At 39.0% G+C, this 22,058-nt stretch overlaps 1 protein-coding gene across 4 annotated transcripts in view; it reads left to right on the top strand.

Moving 5' to 3' along the window:
- Positions 1-15,579, top strand: part of ANPEP (alanyl aminopeptidase, membrane) — a 54,013-nt gene extending 38,434 nt beyond the window's left edge. For all 4 annotated transcript variants that reach the window (XM_031955594.1, XM_031955596.1, XM_031955595.1 and 1 more), the window contains exons 6-21: positions 115-269; positions 578-691; positions 1,849-1,992; positions 2,499-2,564; positions 2,983-3,048; positions 4,449-4,624; positions 5,172-5,251; positions 5,859-5,992; positions 6,191-6,246; positions 6,803-6,950; positions 8,470-8,561; positions 10,702-10,812; positions 11,226-11,393; positions 13,621-13,761; positions 14,236-14,317; positions 15,031-15,579. In XM_031955594.1, coding sequence (XP_031811454.1) covers positions 115-269; positions 578-691; positions 1,849-1,992; positions 2,499-2,564; positions 2,983-3,048; positions 4,449-4,624; positions 5,172-5,251; positions 5,859-5,992; positions 6,191-6,246; positions 6,803-6,950; positions 8,470-8,561; positions 10,702-10,812; positions 11,226-11,393; positions 13,621-13,761; positions 14,236-14,317; positions 15,031-15,183 — 1,886 coding nt within the window. In that variant the 3' untranslated portion in view covers positions 15,184-15,579. The remainder of the gene's footprint in view (positions 1-114; positions 270-577; positions 692-1,848; positions 1,993-2,498; positions 2,565-2,982; positions 3,049-4,448; positions 4,625-5,171; positions 5,252-5,858; positions 5,993-6,190; positions 6,247-6,802; positions 6,951-8,469; positions 8,562-10,701; positions 10,813-11,225; positions 11,394-13,620; positions 13,762-14,235; positions 14,318-15,030) is intronic.
- Positions 15,580-22,058: the final 6,479 nt, after the last annotated feature.

The following is a 22,058-nucleotide window of genomic DNA, read 5'->3' as shown; positions in this document are numbered from 1 at the left end:
GCTAGGTTTGCAGCAGCGAGTGCCTTCCTGGGGCTTGGGTCTCCCTTTGGACTAGGATATGGGGCTAAATTGGAGAGGGAGCAGCTTCACTCAATGGGGGCCTTTCTTCTTCAGATCAGATAGCTCTGCCAGACTTCAATGCTGGAGCCATGGAGAACTGGGGCTTGGTGACCTACCGGGAGAGCGCCCTGCTATATGATCCTGAATCTTCTTCCATTGGCAACAAGGACCGGGTGGTTACAGTGATTGCCCATGAGCTTGCCCACCAGGTACCACATTCTGCCACAGTCCCTACATGTCACTTTTTACCTGATGGACTATTCCTATGTTGGATGTATGTGCATGAATACATCTCTGGTTGGGTCACCGGGAAAAACAGCCATGATTGTAAATGGAGGTCTTAGAACTTGAGTATCTTCACTTTATATATAACGAAGTTGAGGATCAGAGAGGATTTGCCCAACATCATGCAGTTGATAATTGTCAGAGCCACGATTTGAAGTCTTTTGACTTCAAATTCAGTGGATGAAGGGTTAGGGATAGATCTCAAATCCCTAAATACCTTTTACTTCTTAAGTGGTTTGGCAACCTGGTCACTTTGGAATGGTGGAATGACCTGTGGCTGAATGAAGGCTTTGCTTCCTATGTGGAGTACCTGGGAGCTGACTTTGCTGAGCCTTCCTGGAACTTGGTGAGTAAACTTGTATGTACATTAAAATTCTCCTGCATTATGGGCTCTGTTCCTCCAAGGGCCAAAGCCTAAAGAGCAGTTGAGTCTCCTACTGCAAGAGTTCAATTCAAGCAAAAGAGTTACCTAATTTGTGAAGGGCATTGGGAAGTGGGAGTGGGAGGAAGGGTAGGGAGAAAATAAACACAGGCTGCTTTCAAAAGAATTTACATTCTACTGTGTGGGAAATAGAGAATGAATGTCATGATTTTACTTGTGGTTTTAATATTTGGGAGCTACAAATGATTTGCAAAGACCAGCAGATGACACAGACCTTATGACCAAATACTTAACCTAAATTTTACATAAGTACTGTAAACACTCCATAAAAGAAAAGAAAAAAAATTCAGATTTCTGGGTACAAAAGGGAGGGCCAAAGTTTTTTACACAGATTTCCCAATTGTGTTGGTGCTATGCCTCTAATCCTTAGATGTGGAAGGGATAACTATATACACAAAGTAAATACCATATAATATGGTGGGAGAGGTGTGGAGTATAGGGGTGGGCTGTAACAGCTTGTAACTCCCAACAAGGGAAAATCAATTGGTAGACATTTAATGAAGTGGGCTAAAAAGACTTGGGCTTCTGCTGAGAACTTAACTCAATCATGAGATCAGCAGCCTCTCACAATCTGAGCAAGGGAAATCCATCTTCATCCTGACTTGTCTGCCTAGTAAACTGTAATGGAGAGGTTCTTCCCACAGCAAAGACTCAGATTATATTCTGTTTATTCTCTAAATAGAAATTAATTTTCCAGTGGGATGAAGTCCTGCCCCAAATCAGTTAAATCGCCAATCTAACATGTGCCTTGAGGACTAGGTGCAATCTCATCTCATAGTCTCTATGAGACAAGTTAGTCTCTAACTTGTCTTCTTCATGAGTTGGGCCTTAATAGAAGAAAAAAAAAAGTTCTCTCCCAGACCCAGATTTTAAATGTAATCTTTGTATTTTACCTTAGAAGTAATGGGTTCAAGCAGAGAAGAGCTGTGCTTTAGGAAACATCTGACAGACTTAGAACCAGTTAATGAATTTAGGAAGTGTGTGGGATTGAAAGGGAGAATAGGCAGGACTCTCCTGGTTCAGCTCTGATGGATTGGGTTGGGGCTCATTCTGGCTTGCAGAAAGACCTCATAGTGCAGAATGAAGTGTACCGAGTGATGGCCATGGATGCTCTGGTCTCTTCCCATCCACTGTCCTCTCCTGCTAATGAAGTCAACACCCCAGCCCAGATCAGCGAGGTCTTTGATGCTATCACTTACAGCAAGGTAAGGCCTTCTGGCGGCGAGCCCACAGCCCCAGCCTACTCCTCTGGAAGACAGGCATGGAGTTGTTTTGGGACCTTCATCATATCTATGTTGTCTTCCCCAATATTAAACACTGAGGCCAATCCCTTCATTCTGTTGAGAAAACTTGAGGGCTGGAATCATTTGATGATTTTGCTCGAGGTCACCCAACTAATACTTTGAATTTTGCACTTGGGTCCTCTGTAGTCCCATAGATCTGGAGGAAAAAAAGGACCTGAGAGACCGTGTTGCTTCTCAGAAATGATCCTATCTCAACATGATTGAGCAGCCCAGAGGGCTCAGTTAGCCTATGGCATGTCCTGTATCTGCCTTGCCCCTTCCTTAGGAGCTCCTTAGCCCTGGAGAGCTCTTGGATCTCATCTTGCCAGGCTGCCAGACTGCCTGCCCCTTTACTTGCTTGCATAAGTCTTCCAGAAACTTTCCATTCCCTAACTATTTTTGAGGGCTCATCTTTCAATCTTCCCTAGGGAGCCTCAGTTCTTCGGATGTTGTCCAGTTTCCTTACTGAGAACCTCTTCAAAGTGGGCTTGGCAGTAAGTATTTTCTATACCCCTCCTTTGATAGGCAGGAAGGCTGAAATTGAAAGATTGCATAAAATACTGATTTGGCTGTCCTGAAGGAACCTCTGGTTTTGTTTGACTCCTAGGTGTCTCTGTGTTGAGGCTTTCAATCATAGAAGCCTTGGCCAATAGTACAGTTTGGGATAATTGGGAAACTGGGACTTGGAAAGTTGGTAGGGATTTTTCCTTTCAAATCTAAGGCCCTGGCCTTCATGGGATGGGGGTGGAGAGGTGAGGGGTAGGGAATGGAGAATGGGAAGGTCACCTATTCCTCCAATGGTCTCATTTTATAGTTGATTAAAACTAAGTAAGATCTAGAGAGATAAAATTGCTAACCAAAGTAATAGAGCTCCTGTCTTGCCACTCTGTCTAACTGATTATCTTTCCACAGTCATACCTGCAAGCCTTTTCTTACAATAATACAGTCTACCAGGATCTATGGAATCATCTCCAAAAAGTGAGTAAACAGCCTAAGTCCTTATGAAAAAGTTTCTCTCCCTGAATAGAGATGCCATAGAATAATCATTGCTCAGAATCACTGAGCTATAGAGTCCCTTAGAGGTTTTATCCATTTCTTTGTTTCTAAGGTGAGAACATTTGGGGTCCAGAAAGATGAAGTGTCTTGTTCTGGGTCATCCGGCTAGTTATTTTTATTAGCAGGGCCATGCTAAGACTCCACTGTCCCTTGACTTCACATCCTGTTGAGTATCTGTTGTACCAAGCTTCCTTTCACAAGCCTGCTAGGCTAGGCTATTTGGCCCCCATGGTGGCTTCCCTATAGGCAATATAGTTAAGTTACAGATTCTCAGCATGGCCAAGAGTCCATTTAATCTACATGTCTGTGTCTGAGTATGGGAATAGATGACAGCTTATTGTCAAAGAAGAGAAGCACTGCCCCACAAGGGATTAAGAGCAGCACAAACTAGTACTGACTGCTGTTTTCTAGATGTAGTCTTGGAAGGAAATAGAAGACCAACGGAAGACCAGGCATGGATGTTCCCGTTTGTACTCAAGGATGTTTTGCGGGAGAGAGGAGTAGGGTCTGTGAGGGAGAAAGTGAGAGAAATGGAAATAATCTGTCTCGCAAAATGGGCCCATACTTTGATCACTTAGGATCATTAACAGTGGCTAAATACTGGGGACTCTCGAGGAACTCACATTCTGAGAGGAGACATGACAAACATACAAAATATAAGCAGGATAAATTGGAGGAAATTTAATAAAGGAATTACACGAGCATTAAAGAATTTTAGGAAAGGGTTTATTTGGAATTGGGAGACATCCTAGAGTTCATCTTGTTTAGCCCTTCCTTTTTCAGATGAGAAACTGAGGTCGAGAAAAGTGATTTGTCACAGGTGTCATAAGCAACAAAATGGGCCAGAATATTTGTGTTCTCAATCTCTTTCCATTGTACTACACTACCTCTGGGGGATCTGGAGCAAGTTCAGTCTTCTGAATCTATTTAATTCATCAACTTCTTGTGCACTTTGCCCACAGAAGATCTTGGAATAAGAATATGATAGCCTCAAAATTGTACTTTCTGCTGGACAATCAGAGATTTTGATACAAAAGCTAGAAATTTTGGGGGTGGAAGGGTAAGATACTGAAAGCCTCTTGCCTGCTGTAATCCTCTCCTTTCTGCCAGGCTGTGGTTTCCTTTCTCTTCAAGCTACAGACAGTTTGAAATTTAAAGAACAGTGTGAAACCAAGAAAGGGAAAGGAGGGAAGTCAAGCTTTATTCTGCCCAGAGATGATTTCAACCAATACTAAGTCACATTGGAATTGTCTCTGAGAAGTGGGATCATTTGATGTCTCAGATCTGAAAGGACTTTTCCTTTAATTTTCATTTCCATCTAGGCTGTGGACAATCAGAATTCAGTGAAATTGCCTGCCTCTGTACAAACTATTATGGATCGGTGGATCCTGCAGATGGGCTTCCCTGTGCTGAAACTGGAAACATCCACTGGTGAACTCTCTCAGCAACACTTCCTGCTAGACTCCACCTCCAATGTCACTCGTCCTTCCCAATTCAAGTGAGTGAGGAGTGAATCCAGGCTGTAATTGGAAGGACATTTGAAGTGGAAAGACCCCACCATTCAATTCTTAGTAACCAAGTCCCTCTCTGAAACCTATTCCCTGAAATTTTCTCTGTCCCAAACAATGAACCCCTTAACTTTCTCTCCAACCTCCCAGGAGGTGATTCTACTAGAATCTACCTGCTACCAATATCTATTGAGGCTAAATAAAAGTGTCCCTGCTAGGCAGCTGCTTGTTCATATTGTCCCTGGCCATAGTCTAGGGGAGAAGAGGTCCCCACAGCCCAGAAGGAGATTACCAGTCAAGGTGGTACCTTAAACTTTCCCTACAGGCCAGGGCCACATTGAGAATTGTTGGAGCTTTAGTTCCTATGCTAATTGTCTACAGAGATTTGTGGAACAAGCCCTGAGGTTGAGAGGGAAAACATTGTGTTGGAGCATCTCCCTCCGTGTCTCAGATCTATGTTCCTTGAGATGAGGGAATTAGTACTCGGAAGAATACAAGGAGGAGTACTTACCGACCTACTTGTCTTTCTCATTATAGCTACCTGTGGATAGCTCCTGTCTCTTCACTTACAAGTGATGGAAAAAGGCTTGATGAATGGCTTAATGGCAGCAAGTCAGGTATTCTTCCTTTGCTCTTGGGTGGGTGGAGAGGACATTTTCTCTATTTTTATCCCCAGGTTCCCCATTGATTCTAGTCCAGCAAGGACCTTTCCTCCATCCCAATTTCTTGAGTGAAAATAACATGATTCTATAGATTGTAAAGTCCTATTTTCCTCCATTTACAAGCAGAGTTTAGATTAAAGTAACATGTAAAGAACTACATGGTTCCAAGGTTCCATTATCTTCATATGCTTGTAAAAGTAGGTAGTACAAATTTTACCCAGATTATCCAGAGGAAGAAATCAAAATCAAAGAAAAATTAGAGATAGAACTGGAAGACATGGTCTTGAGCTGCCTCTCAAAAATATGTCAGGAATTTAGTTCATTTTACTGCCTCCCCTACTCCATCTATGGGCAGCATGGTTTTGGAGATGGTTTGTCTTGAACCCTCAGTATGCTTAAGAACCTACCCATTCTGAGTGAACATATAGGTTAAGTAGGCTGTATGAATATGTACGTATATGTGTTCGAGTTAGGGTTGCAGGTTACTTTGAAGAACTAAAACTTAAGTGATTCTCATGCCAGACTCCTGCCTTGCATCCCAACACCTTTTTTTTCTCTGCAGCCATTTTTAACAACTTTAAAGTGTCAGGTAATAATTGGATCCTCTTGAACCTCAATGTGACCGGCTATTACATTGTGAATTATGATAATGAAAATTGGAAGAAACTTCAAGATCAATTAAGAACCAATCTTTCCGTAAGTGTTTGAAACCCTATCTCTGTGCTGAGAAATAAATGGATTTATGTTTCTGAGAGTTTAAACTCATACCTTGCCTATAATTTAGGTAACTTATGGGGAAACTCGGGATAATGTTGAGGGTCTTTCATGCCTTAAATTTTCTTGTTATTTACATTCTCACAAAACCCTGGTGATATTTTATTTCCTTCCCTTTAGGCCATTCCAGTACTCAACAGGGCTCAGATCATCCATGATGGCTTTAACCTAGCCAGGTGAGCATTCCATCCAAGGGAACACCCCAATGGACCATCTAAACTTAAAATAGGAAGCAGGGATAGAAAGAAAGAGCCTTGGCTTAAGAGACAAAAAGTATAGTCTTTTCTAATAACCAGCCAGGTGATTTTGGGGTAAGTCTCTGTTCCTTAGTTTTCTTCTTCCAAATGTGAGAGGAATACAAGTAGATGATCTTTAAAGTCTTTTTGAAGCTCTAACAGGTCTTATGTCCTTGATCTGAAGCAGAAAGAGAAGTAGACCCAGATTTGAAAGACCCAAGTTTAGATTCTAGCTCTGACTCAGCATGACAATGGGCAAAACATTTAATCTCTTTAATGCTCAATTTCTTTATGTGTAAAATGGAGATAGCATTTGCCTTCTCTTCCTGACACGTTTGTTAATGGAAAAAAATGTTTTAAGTTTTAAATCCCTATGTAGAGATGAGTTTAGGAAAAGGAGAGTAAAGAAAACTTTGCTTGAAACCTAGCACAGCTAGAAGGGAGAGGGGAACTTTTCACTCGGCTGGAAACACTGAAGTTCTATGTTTATGTTAAGGGCCCAACATGTCAATACAACACTAGCTCTGGAAAACACACTCTTCTTGGCAAAGGAAGTGGAATACTTGCCCTGGCAGGCTGCCCTCAGCAGTCTTCGTTACTTCAGACTCATGTTTGATCGAACAGAAGTGAACACTCCTATGCAGGTAAGAAGAGTTGAAGGGCCAGTTAAGAGTATGGTGGATCTGAGCTGGGGTAGATTAGACTCTGGGGAAAGCAAAAATCTGCCCATATGGTATGATTTTTAAGGGTAGTTGGACAGCTCCTGGGTCTATCACATCATCCACCTTCATTGCCTGAAAATCTTGGGCTTTCTTTCAAAATTTGGTTTAAATTTTTGTCCTCTTATAACAGAAACATTCTTTTATGTGTGCTACTTTAAATATGGGGGTGGAAGAGAACATGAGATCCCTAGGTACCTGATATGAAGGAAGTGACAACCATCATAGGAAGAGGAGGACGATAGGACAAAGTAGACCAACATACTTTGCAAACTTTGTAGCTCTTTGTAGTTTTCCAGTCCTTAAGAACTTCTGAATTCATTGTTGCACACATGGGCTAAGAGAAAAGCAAAGCAGAACATTTATTTTTCTAAGTGTATTCAGAGAGGGACCCTCTATGGATCACTATGGTCTTTAGGGCTAAGCAGAGAATAACTAGAAAGTTGACATCTGGGATAAACCTCACAGATATGTTCTATGAGGCATTAAGGGTATTCTCAAATATTTAAAAGATAAATTCAATTGAGGAGGTAAAGGGGAGAGGTCTCAGGACCCTACAGAGGGAGACTCTGGAACAGTGTGAGACCACTGGTGGAGAGATGGAGCTATAGAGAAAAAGTAGGAAATAGGGTATGCATGAGCTAGGGAATATTTCACTTTGAATAGAAAGCTAACTGCTAACTTGGCTATTGTTAATTCTTAGTGTGAGAAAATGAAATGTTAAACCCCATCCTTAAGATTAGAAACATCTTGTCCATATTATCTGTGTGTTCTTAGAAATTGTTAATTAATGTATTAGTGTCCCATACGTATCTGCCTAAAACTAAATGTTTTTCTTTTTTTAAAATTAATTAATTAATTTTTAATTTTTAATAGCTTTTTATTTACAAGGTATATTCATGGTTAATTTTACAGCATTGACAATTGCCAAACCTTTTGTTCCAATTTTTCCCCTCCTTCCCCTAGATGGCAGGTTGACCAATACATGTTAAATATGTTAAAATATAAATTAGATACAAAATGAGTATACATGTCCAAACAGTTACTAAGACTATAAGTTAAAGATGGTATGTTGCTCAAGACCTACATGATCAGGAGAAAATTTTCAAACTCTGAACTTACCAGCCAAAATAAACCAAGCTAAATTAGGTGCTAAAAGCTTAGCAATGAAGTAGTAAATAATGAAGTAAAAGCTCCTAACATGCTCTAGATTTTAGTACCCAAGAACAAAACACCAGCTGTTTCTCCCTGGTTCCAATCTGAGGTCTAAGGCTCTTGGAAGAGGAAGAAAGTATAGGGTGGTCAATAAAAAGAGAGTTAGACATGAAGTCTAGATACTTCCGGGTGCTTGTTTGTTGCATTTTGCTCTTTAGAATTAGGAAGATTAAATCTGGAAAGGGTGCAAAATGCAAAATGTTTGAATAGTCTTGTTCTTTCCAAATAGGCTTATATGAATAAACAGGTTACTCCATTATTTGAACATTTCAAGACTATCACCAGTAATTGGACTCAACGTCCTCCCACACTTATGGAACAGTGAGTATAAACATGGAAAATGTGGGCTGGGGATGTGCAGTGCAGGGAGTCGTAGATCACAAATGAGGCGACTCATTTCAGGGCCCTTAATCTTTGTTCTCAGATACTTTCTGGGTACATTTTTTTTAAAACATAATTTATTTTTTATGACATTTTAATAGCATTCTGTTTTTCCAAAGACGTTCAAAGATAATTTTCAACATTCACCTTTGTAAAACCTTGTGTTACAAATTTTTCCTCCCTCTCCTCTTCCCCTTTCCATGATGCAAGCAATCTGATGGGTTAAACATTTCCATATTTGTCACACTGCACAAGAAAAATCACATTAAAAAGGGAAAAAAAGTAAACAAACAATAACCACAACAAAAATTTAGTCTCTATAGTTCTCTGAATGTGGATGGCACTTTCCGTCCCAAGTCTACTGGAATTGCCTTAAATCACCTCATCACATAATCTTGTTACTGCATGTAATGTTCTCTCTTGGTTCTGCTCACTTCATTTAGTATCAGTTCATGTAAGTCTTTTCAGGTTTTTTGAAATCAGCCATTGCATTCGTATACCAAAACTTGTTCAAGTGATGGGCACCCCACTCAATGAGAACATGTCTTTTGTTGCTAACAGTTCCATTGGAATTGGGCCAGGAATGTGGGTGCTAGAAAATTATCTTCATCCTTTAAAATAGTTTGCTCTACTGTAAACTATTTTGCATACATATAACATATCAGATAGGAGGCAATATTTCAGTGGCTAGAAGGATGACCTAGAATCTAGGATTCAAATCCTACCTCTGATACATACTGTAGGTTGAGATTAGGAGCAACATGATGAATTTCTCTTTTTTTTTATTGTAGCTTTTTGTTTACAAGCTATATGCATGGTAATTTTTCAGCACTGACCCTTGCAAAACCTTCTGTTCCAACTTTTCCATTTCTTCCCTCCATCCCCTTCCCCAGATGGCAGATAGACCAATACATGTTAAATATGTTAAAGTACATATTAAATACATAGATGATGAACTTTTTTTTTTCAATTAATAAATGTTTATTTGGTTGGATTTTTTTTTTAAATAACTTTTTATTGACAGAACCCATGCCAGGGTAATTTTTTTACAACATTATCCCTTGCACTCACTTCTGTTCCTATTTTTCCCCTCCTTCCCTCCACCCCCTCCCCCAGATGGCAAGCAGTCCTATATATGTTAAATAGGTTACAGTATATCCTAGATACAATATATGTGTGCAGAACCAAACAGCTCTCTTGTTGCACAGGGAGAATTGGATTCAGAAGGTATAAATAACCCGGGAAGAAAAACAAAAATGCAAACAGTTTACATTCATTTCCCAGTGTTCTTTCTTTGAGTATAGCTATTTCTGTCCAGATGATGAACTTCTTAATTCCCCCCAAAATGAAACGTGCATACAGACAAGGGAGCTTGAACCTGATTAAAATGTAATTGGGAAATGTTTAACAAAATAAATATAAATAAAAGTACAATGAAACTTAGATAATGTTCATTTGTGACTTTTTAAATCTTAGCTAGCAGGGATCAGTTTCCATTTGGGTTTAACATGGCAGGTAGGCAACTTTGATGAAATTGGTTAGAAGCGGTTGTTTTGCAACCTGAGAGTAGCCTAAACCAGTAAAATAATAATGCCTATTCCTCTATGTTGGGCACTGTTCTTGTTTCTGGGGATATAAATACTAGTCACCTAATTAGTTTTGTCTTCTATGTGTCAGTCACTTTGTTAAGCACTAAGAATACAAAGAAAATTTGTGTGTGTATCCACAAATTTACAGCAGTATAAATACAGTAGATAGTCTGATCTCTTCCGATTATTTTACAACTTCCATTATGGGGGTCTTTTTAGTTATCACTAAAGCTGTTTTTGGAGGGTTGGAGGTTTGCTGCTGGGCAAAGGAGATAAAAGAACAGAATGTCTTGCTTCATTTTAGGCTTTTCTATTTTAAAAATACAATTGGTACTAGAGAAAGGTACGGATCCTGCTGGTGTTTGCACTGCAAATGGGAAGGGTCGCTCTGGGATTCTTCTTATTTATCAGAGAGGAACTCTCTCCAGTCCCCCTTAACTCCCTATTTATTTGCCTACTGACACCCTGATTGTATCTTCTTCCTTACGTAGATACAATGAGATCAATGCTATTAGCACAGCCTGTGCTAATGGTGTTACTGCATGTGAGGAACTGGCCTCAAGCCTCTTCAGAGATTGGATGAGGAACCCCTCAAAGAATCCGTAAGTATTGTTAGAAAGGTCTGTTAAGGCTTCATGCTAAACAGTGCCAGGGCAAGAAAGATAGTGGGAGTAGAACTGGGGGAAATACCTGCCCAGTGGCTTCATCTAGAGGTGTAAAAGTCATGAATATTAGGACTGAAAAGAACCTTAGGTCAATCCCTTAATTATGTAGATAAGGAGAAAGATCAAGAGAGGGAAAATTTTTGAGGAGTCAAAAGTCAAAAATACTGGACACCATGACTGACACCATATCTAGTGATGCTTTCCAGCTATCTCAGAGGTAACATTACCCCCCACCCCCCACCCCCCCCCGTCCCCCCCAGGGTCTAGGAGCTTGAGAAGATTGCTTCCACTTCCTCCTTTGCTAAATCCTGTCATTTGTCAGCTTCTTACCTTCCTATTTTTGGTTCTAGGATCCATCCCAACCTGAGATCTACCATTTATTGCAATGCCATTGCCAGAGGTGGAGACGAAGAGTGGGATTTTGCCTGGAAACAGTTCCAAAATGCCACCCTGGTCACAGAAGCTGATAAGCTTCGTTCAGCCCTGGCCTGCAGCCAAAAAGTGTGGATCTTGGACAGGTGTGTAGTGTGTGGTTAGTGAGAACAAATGTAAAGCAGCAGAAAAGGAATGAAATATACAGCTGGGGCCAATTTCTTCTCTTCTCCTCTCTACCTCACCCCATTCATGCATCTGACACAAGTGTCAGCTTTATAAATGTGTGCGTGCACACACACACACACACACACACACACCCCTACCTTTCTTCTGTTCACAGCTGCACCATAAATGGCCCTCTGCTTATTCTGGGTGGCACCAAGGCATGGAAACCCTAGAAGATTGAGCTCTGAGACAATGCAGAATCCCCTGAATTCCCTAGCCTGCCCCAAAATGCACATCACAGGCGTTGAGGTTTTTCCAAAAATGCTACTACTATGAATCAAAGAATCAAAAATCAAAAGAGACAAAAATAAAAAAAAAATGAAAAGAATTACTCTCTGTTCTGGGAATCAGTGAACTGAACTTTAACTTTGGTTCTCTGATTCATCCTGTAAATTTGGCTTAGTTTTCCAATCTGTTAAATGAATTACAAAGGAGGGGCAGCTTTCAAAGCCTTTAACTTTCCCATAGATGTACTTGAGAGAAAATAAAAGAAATAGCAATTAAAATAATAGGGGCAAGTCATTCTATTAATTAGCATCTGCCTAGAGTAAGTATGATATATAGGACACTTCCATGAAGCTACTGTTTTCTCTTTTAGTTATCACAAAGCATTTCATAATGTGACCATTTTGTTTCCTTGATTGTGATTCTACATTTTTCTTTTCATCCCAACTAGCATATATATACATTCTTTTTTTTTTTTTTAATAGCTTTTTATTTACAAGTTATATGTATGGGTAATTTTACAGCATTGACAATTGCCAAACCTTTTGTTCCAATTTTTCCCCTCCTTCCCTCCACCCCCTCCCCTAGATGTCAGGATGACCAGTAGATGCTAAATATATTAAAGTGTAAATTAGATACACAATAAGTATACATGACCAAACCGTTATTTTGCTGTACAAAAAGAATCAGACTCTGAAATATTGGACAATTAGCCTGTGAAGGAAATCCAAAATGTGGGCAGGCAAAAATATAGGGACTGGGAATTCAATGTAATGGTTCTTAGTCATCTCCCAGAGTTCTTTCACTGGGTGTAGCTTGTTCAGTTCATTACTGCTCCATTGGAACTGATTTGGTTCATCTCATTGCAGAAGATGGCCAGGTCCAACAGAATTGATTATCATATGGTATTGTTAGCATATACATTCTGCTTAGACTGGTAAAGCTTGGTTAGTCTTGTTCAGCCTGAAGTTCCTTACTTTTGTTTTTTGATTTCCTTTTGTCCTATCTTGCCTCATTTTGAAACTAAAGGAGAGAACATTTCCCTGATGACATGTGCAACTCCTTGAAGTATCACTCTTATGTAATGAAGCTCTGCCAAGAATATTTCCCTCCATAATATCTGATACCACTTGCCTTCTTTTAAAAAGTTTATTGATATCTTTCTTCCTATCATTTGTCACCATTATATCTGAATATATCCTTCCCTCTTCCCTATTTAATAAACTATCATTTTCAACAAAGAAAAAGAATAATTAACAAAACCAACCATCATTGTATATAGATTATCTTTAAAAAAGATCCAGTGCCTTATCAGCTTTGATAATTTTCAATATATAGGGATTTCTAACAGTCTTAGTGCAGTTTTGAGCATTTAACAGAACTGTACTAAGACTTTTGGGATACCTCATATTATACTATAATCTATGGGCTATTCAAAGTATTTTCAAAATAATTTTGACTATGGGAAATAATAAAGATTAGCTGATTTTAAAAACGAATTTCCTTCTTTACACTTTTCCTCTTTCCCTAAGATGCTACTTCATAGGACTGTCTACTCATAGCATACAATAAAAATTAGGAGGGATATTTTTTAATATTTGCAACTTTGCCAGTATGAGTATTTGCATCGCCAAACGCAGATGGCAGTTCCTCTTGAAACTTAATAGTATGTCTCAGAAAATTCCTATGAGTGAAAATTCTATGGCCCTGTCTGATGTAGAGATGAGTGACTGATTTAGCTCAGTCCTTTGGCAATAGAACAACAAGAAAGCTACATGAAAAAACAAACGGGAAAGTACTTTGACTTTTGAGGAGAAAAGCACTCTTGCAACTTTAGTTCTTATGGTTAATTTTTAATCCAATAATCCCATAGAAATTGGGAAACTGTTGCCCTAGTTAGTCTTGATTTTCTCTGCCTAGGTACCTGAGTTACACTCTGAATTCCACACTAATCCGGAAGCAGGATGTAACATCTACCATCACCAGCATTGCCAGCAATGTCTTTGGGCAAAACGCGGCCTGGAACTTTGTTCAAGTCAATTGGAAGAAGCTATTCCAGGAGTGAGTCTGTTGGGGAAAGGACTTTAGGGAGGGATTATGTATTTTATTTAGCTTAAATATTTAATTTAATTAATTTATTAATACTTAATATTAATTTAGTTAAAAATGAATGAAAATAAAATGTATCTATTAGGTTTTTTCTCAAAAAAAGCTTTCTTCATACCCCAAATTATTGGATTCCCTTCCCTCTCTGGAGGGGCATGAATTTGGGAAGCTGGAATAGTACCTGTGTTGATAAAGGCCTCTGCCAAACAACATGGGTTTGAATTTGAAGCTAGCAGAGGAGATTTGCTCCCAAGGCAGTGGTAGTGATTTTGACTACCAGATTATATAGATTTAGAACCCAAAAATTTGGGATTAAATGCAAGTTCCCCTATTTCTTGGTAATGAGAGCCTCCTTTGACCTCATTTTATAGAAGAAATGTTGGCCCGTTGGCTGTTTTTTTCTGACTTACTCTTCATCCTTCTGTACAGGTTTGGTGGTGGCTCCTTCTCCTTCGCCAACCTAATCCAAGGTGTGACCCAAAGGTTTTCCACAGAATATGAACTGCAACAGGTAAGACTTTTTCTCAGTACTCTCATTTATGCCTGGGTAAATGCCACAATTATCTCATGCCCATGAGAAGGAAGTGTAGAAGAACTACCATGGTGGCAGAGAGGTTGCAGGATGCCCCTCCAAAATCTGATTGCCTCAGTAATAAGACTGATTCTTATTTTCTCAATGGATCATTGCGTGATCTCATTGGGCAATCATGTGTAATGGGAATAACACAAGTTTGGAAATCCAGCACTTGCTTGACATTGATCAAATTATTTCTCTTGGGCCATTAGTTTTCTTATCTGTAAAATGAAAGTGTTGGACTAGATGGTTTTGGGTAGTGTAGTGGAAAATGGTGCTGAACTCAAGTGCAAAACCTACCTCTGTCCCTTGAGCAAGGTTCTAAACTTTGGGTCCGTTTCCTCATTCTTTGTAAACTAAGGGGGTTGGATTAAAGTCTCTACCTCTAAATCCAGTGATCTTGTTATCTGATTTCTCAGGTAAGGCTTTTCCCTTAAAGGACAAATTAGAGAGGGATGTGTGTGTGTAGGAAGGGTGTATTGCAATTTAGATTTTCCTTTACTGGCTCTGGAAAGGGTAAATCCTGAAAAAGATTTTAGGATCCCATCGGCAGATTGGCCTCCCCCTAAAATACTGGATTCTACTGTTAGAAATAGAAATAGAGCTAAAGCAAAAGGAAAATGGGATTAATTTTTTTCTTTCCTCTGCAGCTTGAACAATTTAAAGAGAACAACATGGAGATCGGCTTTGGTTCAGGAACCCGAGCCTTGGAGCAGGCTCTGGAGAAGACAAAGGCCAATATTAAATGGGTGAATGAGAACAAGGCTACTGTGCTAGAGTGGTTTAGAATTAACAGTCAGTAGGTTTCTAATTTGTGATGGTAATATCAGCATTCCAGTCTGTCTCTCTCTTAAAGGCCTGAGCCCAGCCAAAAGTGGGGTAAGGGACAGACCATTCTACAAAAACATGTGCTCCCCTGCTTTTCCTCAAGCCAGGCCCACTTTGGCATTGACAAAATTTGAAAAACCCACATCCTGGGTGACATCATGGACCCATCTTACCAGGGAGATATTGACCCAGGCTAATCTCAGGGAACCCACATCCCATGGCTGAACCACTCAGATAGGAAGTGGAACCTTCTCTGTCCTCCTTTTTCCCTCCTCCTCAACCTTGAAAGTCCCAGCATCTGAGAAATCATTGGGGAAAGTATCTGTATATTTTTTTCTAAGGGAAAATGTAAATAAATGATTTCTAGATGAGTTTCCTAGTCTCTCTCTCTTTTTTTTTTAATATGAAAAACTGCACTGACATTCTGGGAATGGGAAAAAGGGGAGGGAGATGGTATGAGACCCCTTCAGTTCTTCTTTGGCCCATTCCTCCAATATCTAGGAATCTGGATTTAGAACCTTTCAAGAGTAGTTACTGACTAGGAGTCCAGATGCCAGAGAATCTTCATGGTGGAAGGTCACTCCTTTCAGAAGATTGTGGGGAAGCCTATGCCCACATCTCATCAATGTAGATGGTCTCTGTTTATTCAGCTTCTCCGTTACAAGAGGGTGGACTGGGATGGATATGATGGGAAATTGAGGGGAGAGGGAAGAAAGAAAGAACACAGCTATCATTGGGAGCTAATTTATTGGATCTCTAGAATTTCACACTGCCCCAGATATATGTACCACAAGGTACCACCAGTATAACCAATGCTGTAGGAGCTCAGAGAATTTGTGTTAAATGATTAATTGAATGAAAGGTCTTAAAATTTTTATTTTATTAATAGATTTATTATGAATAAACATCCACAAACATGAATAGCTCTATACAAATAAGAACAGGGAAAAAATGTGTACAAACTGTTAGGTGCATTCTATTTTCTTTTTAATGTATATTATACGTGGTAGTAATAAAACTGCTTATCTGTGTATCCCTTTTCGACCTTAACCTATTTTCCAGGTAAGAGAAATTCTTAGGAACTAGGGGTAGGATAGTAGGATAGGGGTAGGATAATAGGGTCTAAGAAAGGAGTTGAGAGATAATAAGTAAGTATAGGCTGTATCCTCTGCCCCAAGAGGCAGATGAGTACCCAGTCTTTTCCCCTGCAGGATCTTCCTTTTGGGATTTGGAGCCTAGTGAAATGGGATAAAATGATTTAAAATGAGAACCTGGTATCTTGGAGACACTTAATACTGCCAATTGATATGAATGCTAATCAGTGGTAAAGCTGTAACTTTGTTGTCTGTGTGGTAAGCCCTAGTGCTAGAGCCACAAACCAGGATTGAGGCAGCATGACCTTAGGCTCTGCTCTACCCTCCCCTATGTGACTCTGGGAAGTGACTTCACAGTATCCATATCTCATTCCCATCAAGTAAAATAACTGGATTAAACAAACTTCCAAGTTCACTTTGAGTTCTGTATCTACCCAATAATTCAGCTTCAGTGTAATCATTCCACACACATATACATGCCCATACAACCACACACATACACTGCACAAGAAAGCTGGTTTAGGCAATGTTTTCATGGTGTGGCTGGGGTTAAAGAGAAAGTTTGGGATGGGGAATTAGTTTTAGGGCTGACCAAGTGTCCTTGGCTATAAGGGAGAGGCTTATGTCAAGTGGGGTAATGTTGGACTTGGAGTGGGACCCAGACTTGTCACTTAAGTTTGTGTAACCTTAGTAAAGTTAGTTGACTTCAAGTCTCCTCATTTGTGAAAATAGAGAGATTAGGGAAGTATGAAAATCAAAGAAGACTGTATTTGTAAAAGTACTTTCTAAGCCTTTTAGGTGGAACAGGAATTTGGGAACTCTGTATTTGGTGTTCCTACTCTGAGAACTCTGCCCACTGATTTGGACAAGCAATTTTTCCTAGATTGAGAGCCAGAAAGTATCTCAAAGCTCATCTACTCTCTAGTTTATTCCATATGGGATCATTAAATTGAAAGTGGAGGTTGCAAAATTATGATTTTTATCAGTAAATGTATTATTTTTATATAAAACAATTATGTAAAAATTTCTCATGCTGCCTTCCTAATCCTTACTTGTGGCTCTGGTACTAGAGGTTGTGGAGAAAGAGATGAACTCACCCTGAATCCTATGATCCGAACCCTCCCCAGCATCCATCCACACATCAAAGTGACCTTGAGCAACTGAGGGGATGGAGTGGGGGTGGGGTGAGCGGAAGAACAGGCAGGTGTCTGTGAGGAGACAAGTTTAGCACTGAAGAGAGTGAGTGGTTCAAAGCTGTGTCGTCTCACCGCCAAATTAAAAAGCCTTCCTGGATCTCTTCTTGATTAAACCTGGTCCCATCTCCTTCCTGCGTGGGCAACTTTCCTGGCGCCAACCCCCAGTGGCCTATGGCTCTCACTTTGTCTTCCCAGCACTTCCCCAGGCCCTGAAGTCTGGATCTCCCCCTCAGCTTTGGGGGAAGGGATTTCTAATCTTCAACTCGGGTAAGAAGATTTGAATTTGTCTAGGGGCACCTAAAAATTCCTGGCCTGGGGCCTGTATCCAAAGTCCCTGGTGCTTTTTATTAAGGATGAGAATTTCTTTATCTGCTCCCAATATTTTTATCCTCACAATTTGGTGTGACTTTTTCTAAGGATAGGAATTTTTTTAATCTGTCCTCTAAATATTTAATCAGGGAACATTTAATTTTAGAAGTTCTTATGATTTCTTTTTTTTTATTGTTTTTTTTTCTGGTTATACATGTGTAATCTTTTAAAATACACATTTCTTTATGAATCATGTTGGAAGAGAAAAATCAGAACAAAAGAGAAAAACCAAGGAAAAAAGAAACAGAAAAAAAAGAAGAAAAAGTGAACATAGTATGTGTTGATTTACATTCAATCTCCATAGTTCTTTTTCCAGATGCAGATGCTGTTTTCTATCCCAAGTTTATTGGGATTGCCTTGAATGAACTATTGAGAAGAACCAAGTCTTTCATAGTTGATAATCACAAATTCTTAGGATTTCAATCTAAGATGCCAGTGTGAGAGTTTTGAAGCAGGTTTATTGGAATTTTAGAACAAGAAAGGATTTTAGAGATAATCTAGCCCAACCCCTTATTTCATAGTAGAGGGTATTAAGATCCACGAAGAAATAACTTGCTAAATGTTAAATAGCTAGTGAATTGTAGAGCAGAGATTTAAATACATACATACATATATATATATATATATATATATATATATATATATATTCCAGTCTTTTCAAGTAAAAGGGAAGTATCAGTGTTGGAGTGTATGAGGAATTCTTTAAGAAGAGAATACTTTGGCAAAGTGAAGGTAAACAGAAGGTAGGAAATGTTAGCTATGTCATTTTGGTCAAAAATTCCTAGAAACAAGGAATCCACTATGTCATAGGAAAATAAGTGATTAGTGCTGTGAGAGACATAAATGGCTCATGGGCTTGGATATCACTTTCCTTTGCATTGCTTCCACAGTTATCTCTCACTTCCTCCAGAGGATATGTACCTCAGAGACTTTAAATGAGCAGGCAATTGACAAATCAAGCTGTTGGGAGTGGAAAGAAACTTGATTGTTTTGAAGAGCATGTCTTATAACTTAGATGTCAGTAATCACAGGTTCTTAGTTCATAGAACTGGACCTGTGACTTTTGAAGTCATCAAGTCCAGCATCTTTTTTTTTTTAAACAATGAAAAGAAACTGAGGCACAGAAAAGTCCATGATTTACCCAAGATCACACAGGTAATAAATGCTAGAGATGGGATTTGAATTCAACTGCTCTTTTCCTACTAAGTTATTCAATTTCTATAAGCTCCTAAAAATTTGGGTTACTTTATATTTGCTTAGGGCCGACTCTTTGAATTGAACATTGTGAGAGAATATAAAAACAACTCACATTTAGATAGCTTTTTTAAAAAAAATTCCCAAAGCATTTTCCTCATGATAGTCCCATGAGGTAAGTCTCAGGGCTTCTTTATTTTTAGTAAAATAAAAATTTTGGACTAGTTGATTCCAAGGTCCCTTCTCTTTGATAATTTATTAAATGCCTATGATATGCCAGACATTGTATTAAGCATTAGGGATGTAAAGAAAGGCAAAAATAAACCTCTACTCTCAAGGAGCTCACATTGCAAATAACTTGCAAATAACTGTGTACAAACAAGTTTTATACAGCATCATTTGAAGACAATCCCAAAGGGAAGGCACTGACATCAAGGGGGTTTAGGAAAGACTTCTTGTAAAAAGTGGGATTTTAGTTGAGATTTAAAGGAAGCACGAAAAGAAAGAGAGCAAGGAGACCACTGTCTTATATTCTGATTCTAAACTGTGTATTCTCTGGGGATGAAACTAAACTGCAGCTTTGAGGTCAAGAAGACCCCTAGTTCTTTTAGAGAAGGGAATGGAATTCCTAGTTTTTAGTGTATGGGGAATTCTCTAGGATTCCCCTGAATGATTCTTACCATTCAGAAGCAGTTTCATAGAAGAGAAAACATGAATAGTGAAAGGTCAGAGTTGGCTCTAGATATGGCTACCTGTCAGGGGTCCCCTGCTTAGAGGTAATAAGCAGCATTGGTGGAACTCAGCTTCTGAAACTAGGATCCTGATTTGGGGCATGGCATATGATGAATTTACATGGATGTTGTTCTACCTATATAGCTGCTGTGGTCCTGTTATGTGGTAGTAGATGCCCTGGTAGTTACTGATTTGGGTAATACTATATTTCCTGTTGGATTTTGTTCCAGTTAGACCTCTCTTCTTATCTTCCTTGTGCCTAGTTATATATACCCTATGCACATAGCATTATTCTTACTGAATTGTCTTCTCCATATTTCTCTGTTTGAATCGTGCTGATTCAGAGAAATGCAAATTAAGACAACTCTAAGATACCACTACACACCTGTCAGATTGGCTAAGATGACAGGAAAAAATAATGATGATTGTTGGAGGGGATGCGGGAAAACTGGGACATTGATGCATTGTTGGTGGAGTTGTGAACGAATCCAACCATTTTAGAGAGTAGTTTGGAACTATGCTCAAAAAGTTATCAAACTGTGCATACCCTTTGATCCAGCAGTGTTACTACTGGGATTATATCCCAAAGAGATTATAAAGAAGGGAAAGGGACCTGTATGTGCACGAATGTTTGTGGCAGCCCTTTTTGTAGTGGCTAAAAACTGGAAACTGAATGGATGTCCATCAGTTGGAGAATGGCTGAATAAATTGTGGTATATGAATATTATGGAATATTACTGTTCTGTAAGAAATGACCAACAGGATGATTTCAGAAAGGCCTGGAGAGACTTACACGGAACTGATGCTGAGTGAAATGAGCAGGACCAGGAGATCATTATATACTTCAACAACAATACTATATGATGACCAGTTCTGATGGACCAGGCCATCCTCAGCAACGAGATCAACCAAATCATTTCCAATGGAGCAGTAATGAACTGAACCAGCTATGCCCAGAAAAAGAACTCTGGGAGATGACTAAAAAACCATTACATTGAATTCCCAATCCCTATATTTATGCCCATATGCATTTTTGATTTCCTTCACAAGCTAATTGTACAATATTTCAGAGTCTGATTCTTTTTGTACAGCAAAATAATGTTTTGGTCATGTATACTTATTGTGTATCTAATTTATATTTTAATGTACTTAACATCTACTGGTCATCCTGCCATCTGGGGGAGGGGATGGGGGGTAAGAGGTGAAAAAATGGAACAAGAAGCTTGGCAATTGTTAATGCTGTAAAGTTACCCATGCATATATCCTGTAAATAAAAGGCTATTAAAAAAAATAAAATAAATCATGCTGATTCATGGCATAAATAAGATATACTTTCCTGAAAACAGTATAATTGTAAAGAATTGTTTATGACCCCAGAAAAGAGATGAAGAAATGTATCATTCTTTCTTTAGTGAGTCAAAGAACTAAGTGTATGGAATATTTCATATGCGTTAATATACAACCATTGTCATTTTTCTTTGTTATAAGAGAATGCTTACTGCCTGATGGTAGTTGTGGTCGGGGAGGAAGTGTATCTGGAAATTACTTATATAAAAAGCAAAAGGCATCGATTAAAAACAATCAACTATTAGGTAGCTTTAAATAATTAACAGACAAATAAAAGGCATTTGAAGTAAAGAATAGCTTTACAAAGCTATAAGTAAGGTAAGCTGATCAGTGTTTTTCCCCAATGTGCTGAATATTGGATGCTAAATTTAGAAGGGGGTAGCTAAGTGGTTCAGTGAATAGTGTTGGGCCTGGAGTCAGAAATTTTCATTTTTCTTTGTTCAGATCTGGTTATAGATACTATCTATGTGACCTTGGGCAAGTCACTTAGCCCTGTTTGCCCCAGTTTCCTTATCTTTAAAATGAGATGGAGAAAGAAATGGGAAACTACTCTACTATCTTTGCCAAGAAAAATCCCAAATGGGATAATGAAGAATTGGACATGATTGAAAGTGACTGAAAATTTGACAGCAGTTCAGTACTTCAAGGGTGGAGAACATCCTTATCCCATTCCTTTATAGAAGCTTTCCCAATAATGGCCATGCACTTATATCACTAGTTTTTCCTTCAACCTATTGGTATGGTGTCCTGCTTCATCCTTCAAATGAAGGCAACTTTCATACTACTTCCCCTGAAATTATTATTCATATTAAGAGGAAATATTTTTTAAAATACCTTTTAAAGAGTGATGATAAAATTAAAAAGTTTGTCAATGCTATGTTTAAATAGAGAAGAGGATTTGTCTAGCTGAAAAATGAT

This window comes from Sarcophilus harrisii, chromosome 2 (genome assembly GCF_902635505.1).
Source record: "Sarcophilus harrisii chromosome 2, mSarHar1.11, whole genome shotgun sequence".
NCBI classification, from domain to species: domain Eukaryota; kingdom Metazoa; phylum Chordata; class Mammalia; order Dasyuromorphia; family Dasyuridae; genus Sarcophilus; species Sarcophilus harrisii.
This window is presented reverse-complemented; position numbering and strand designations above follow the sequence as displayed.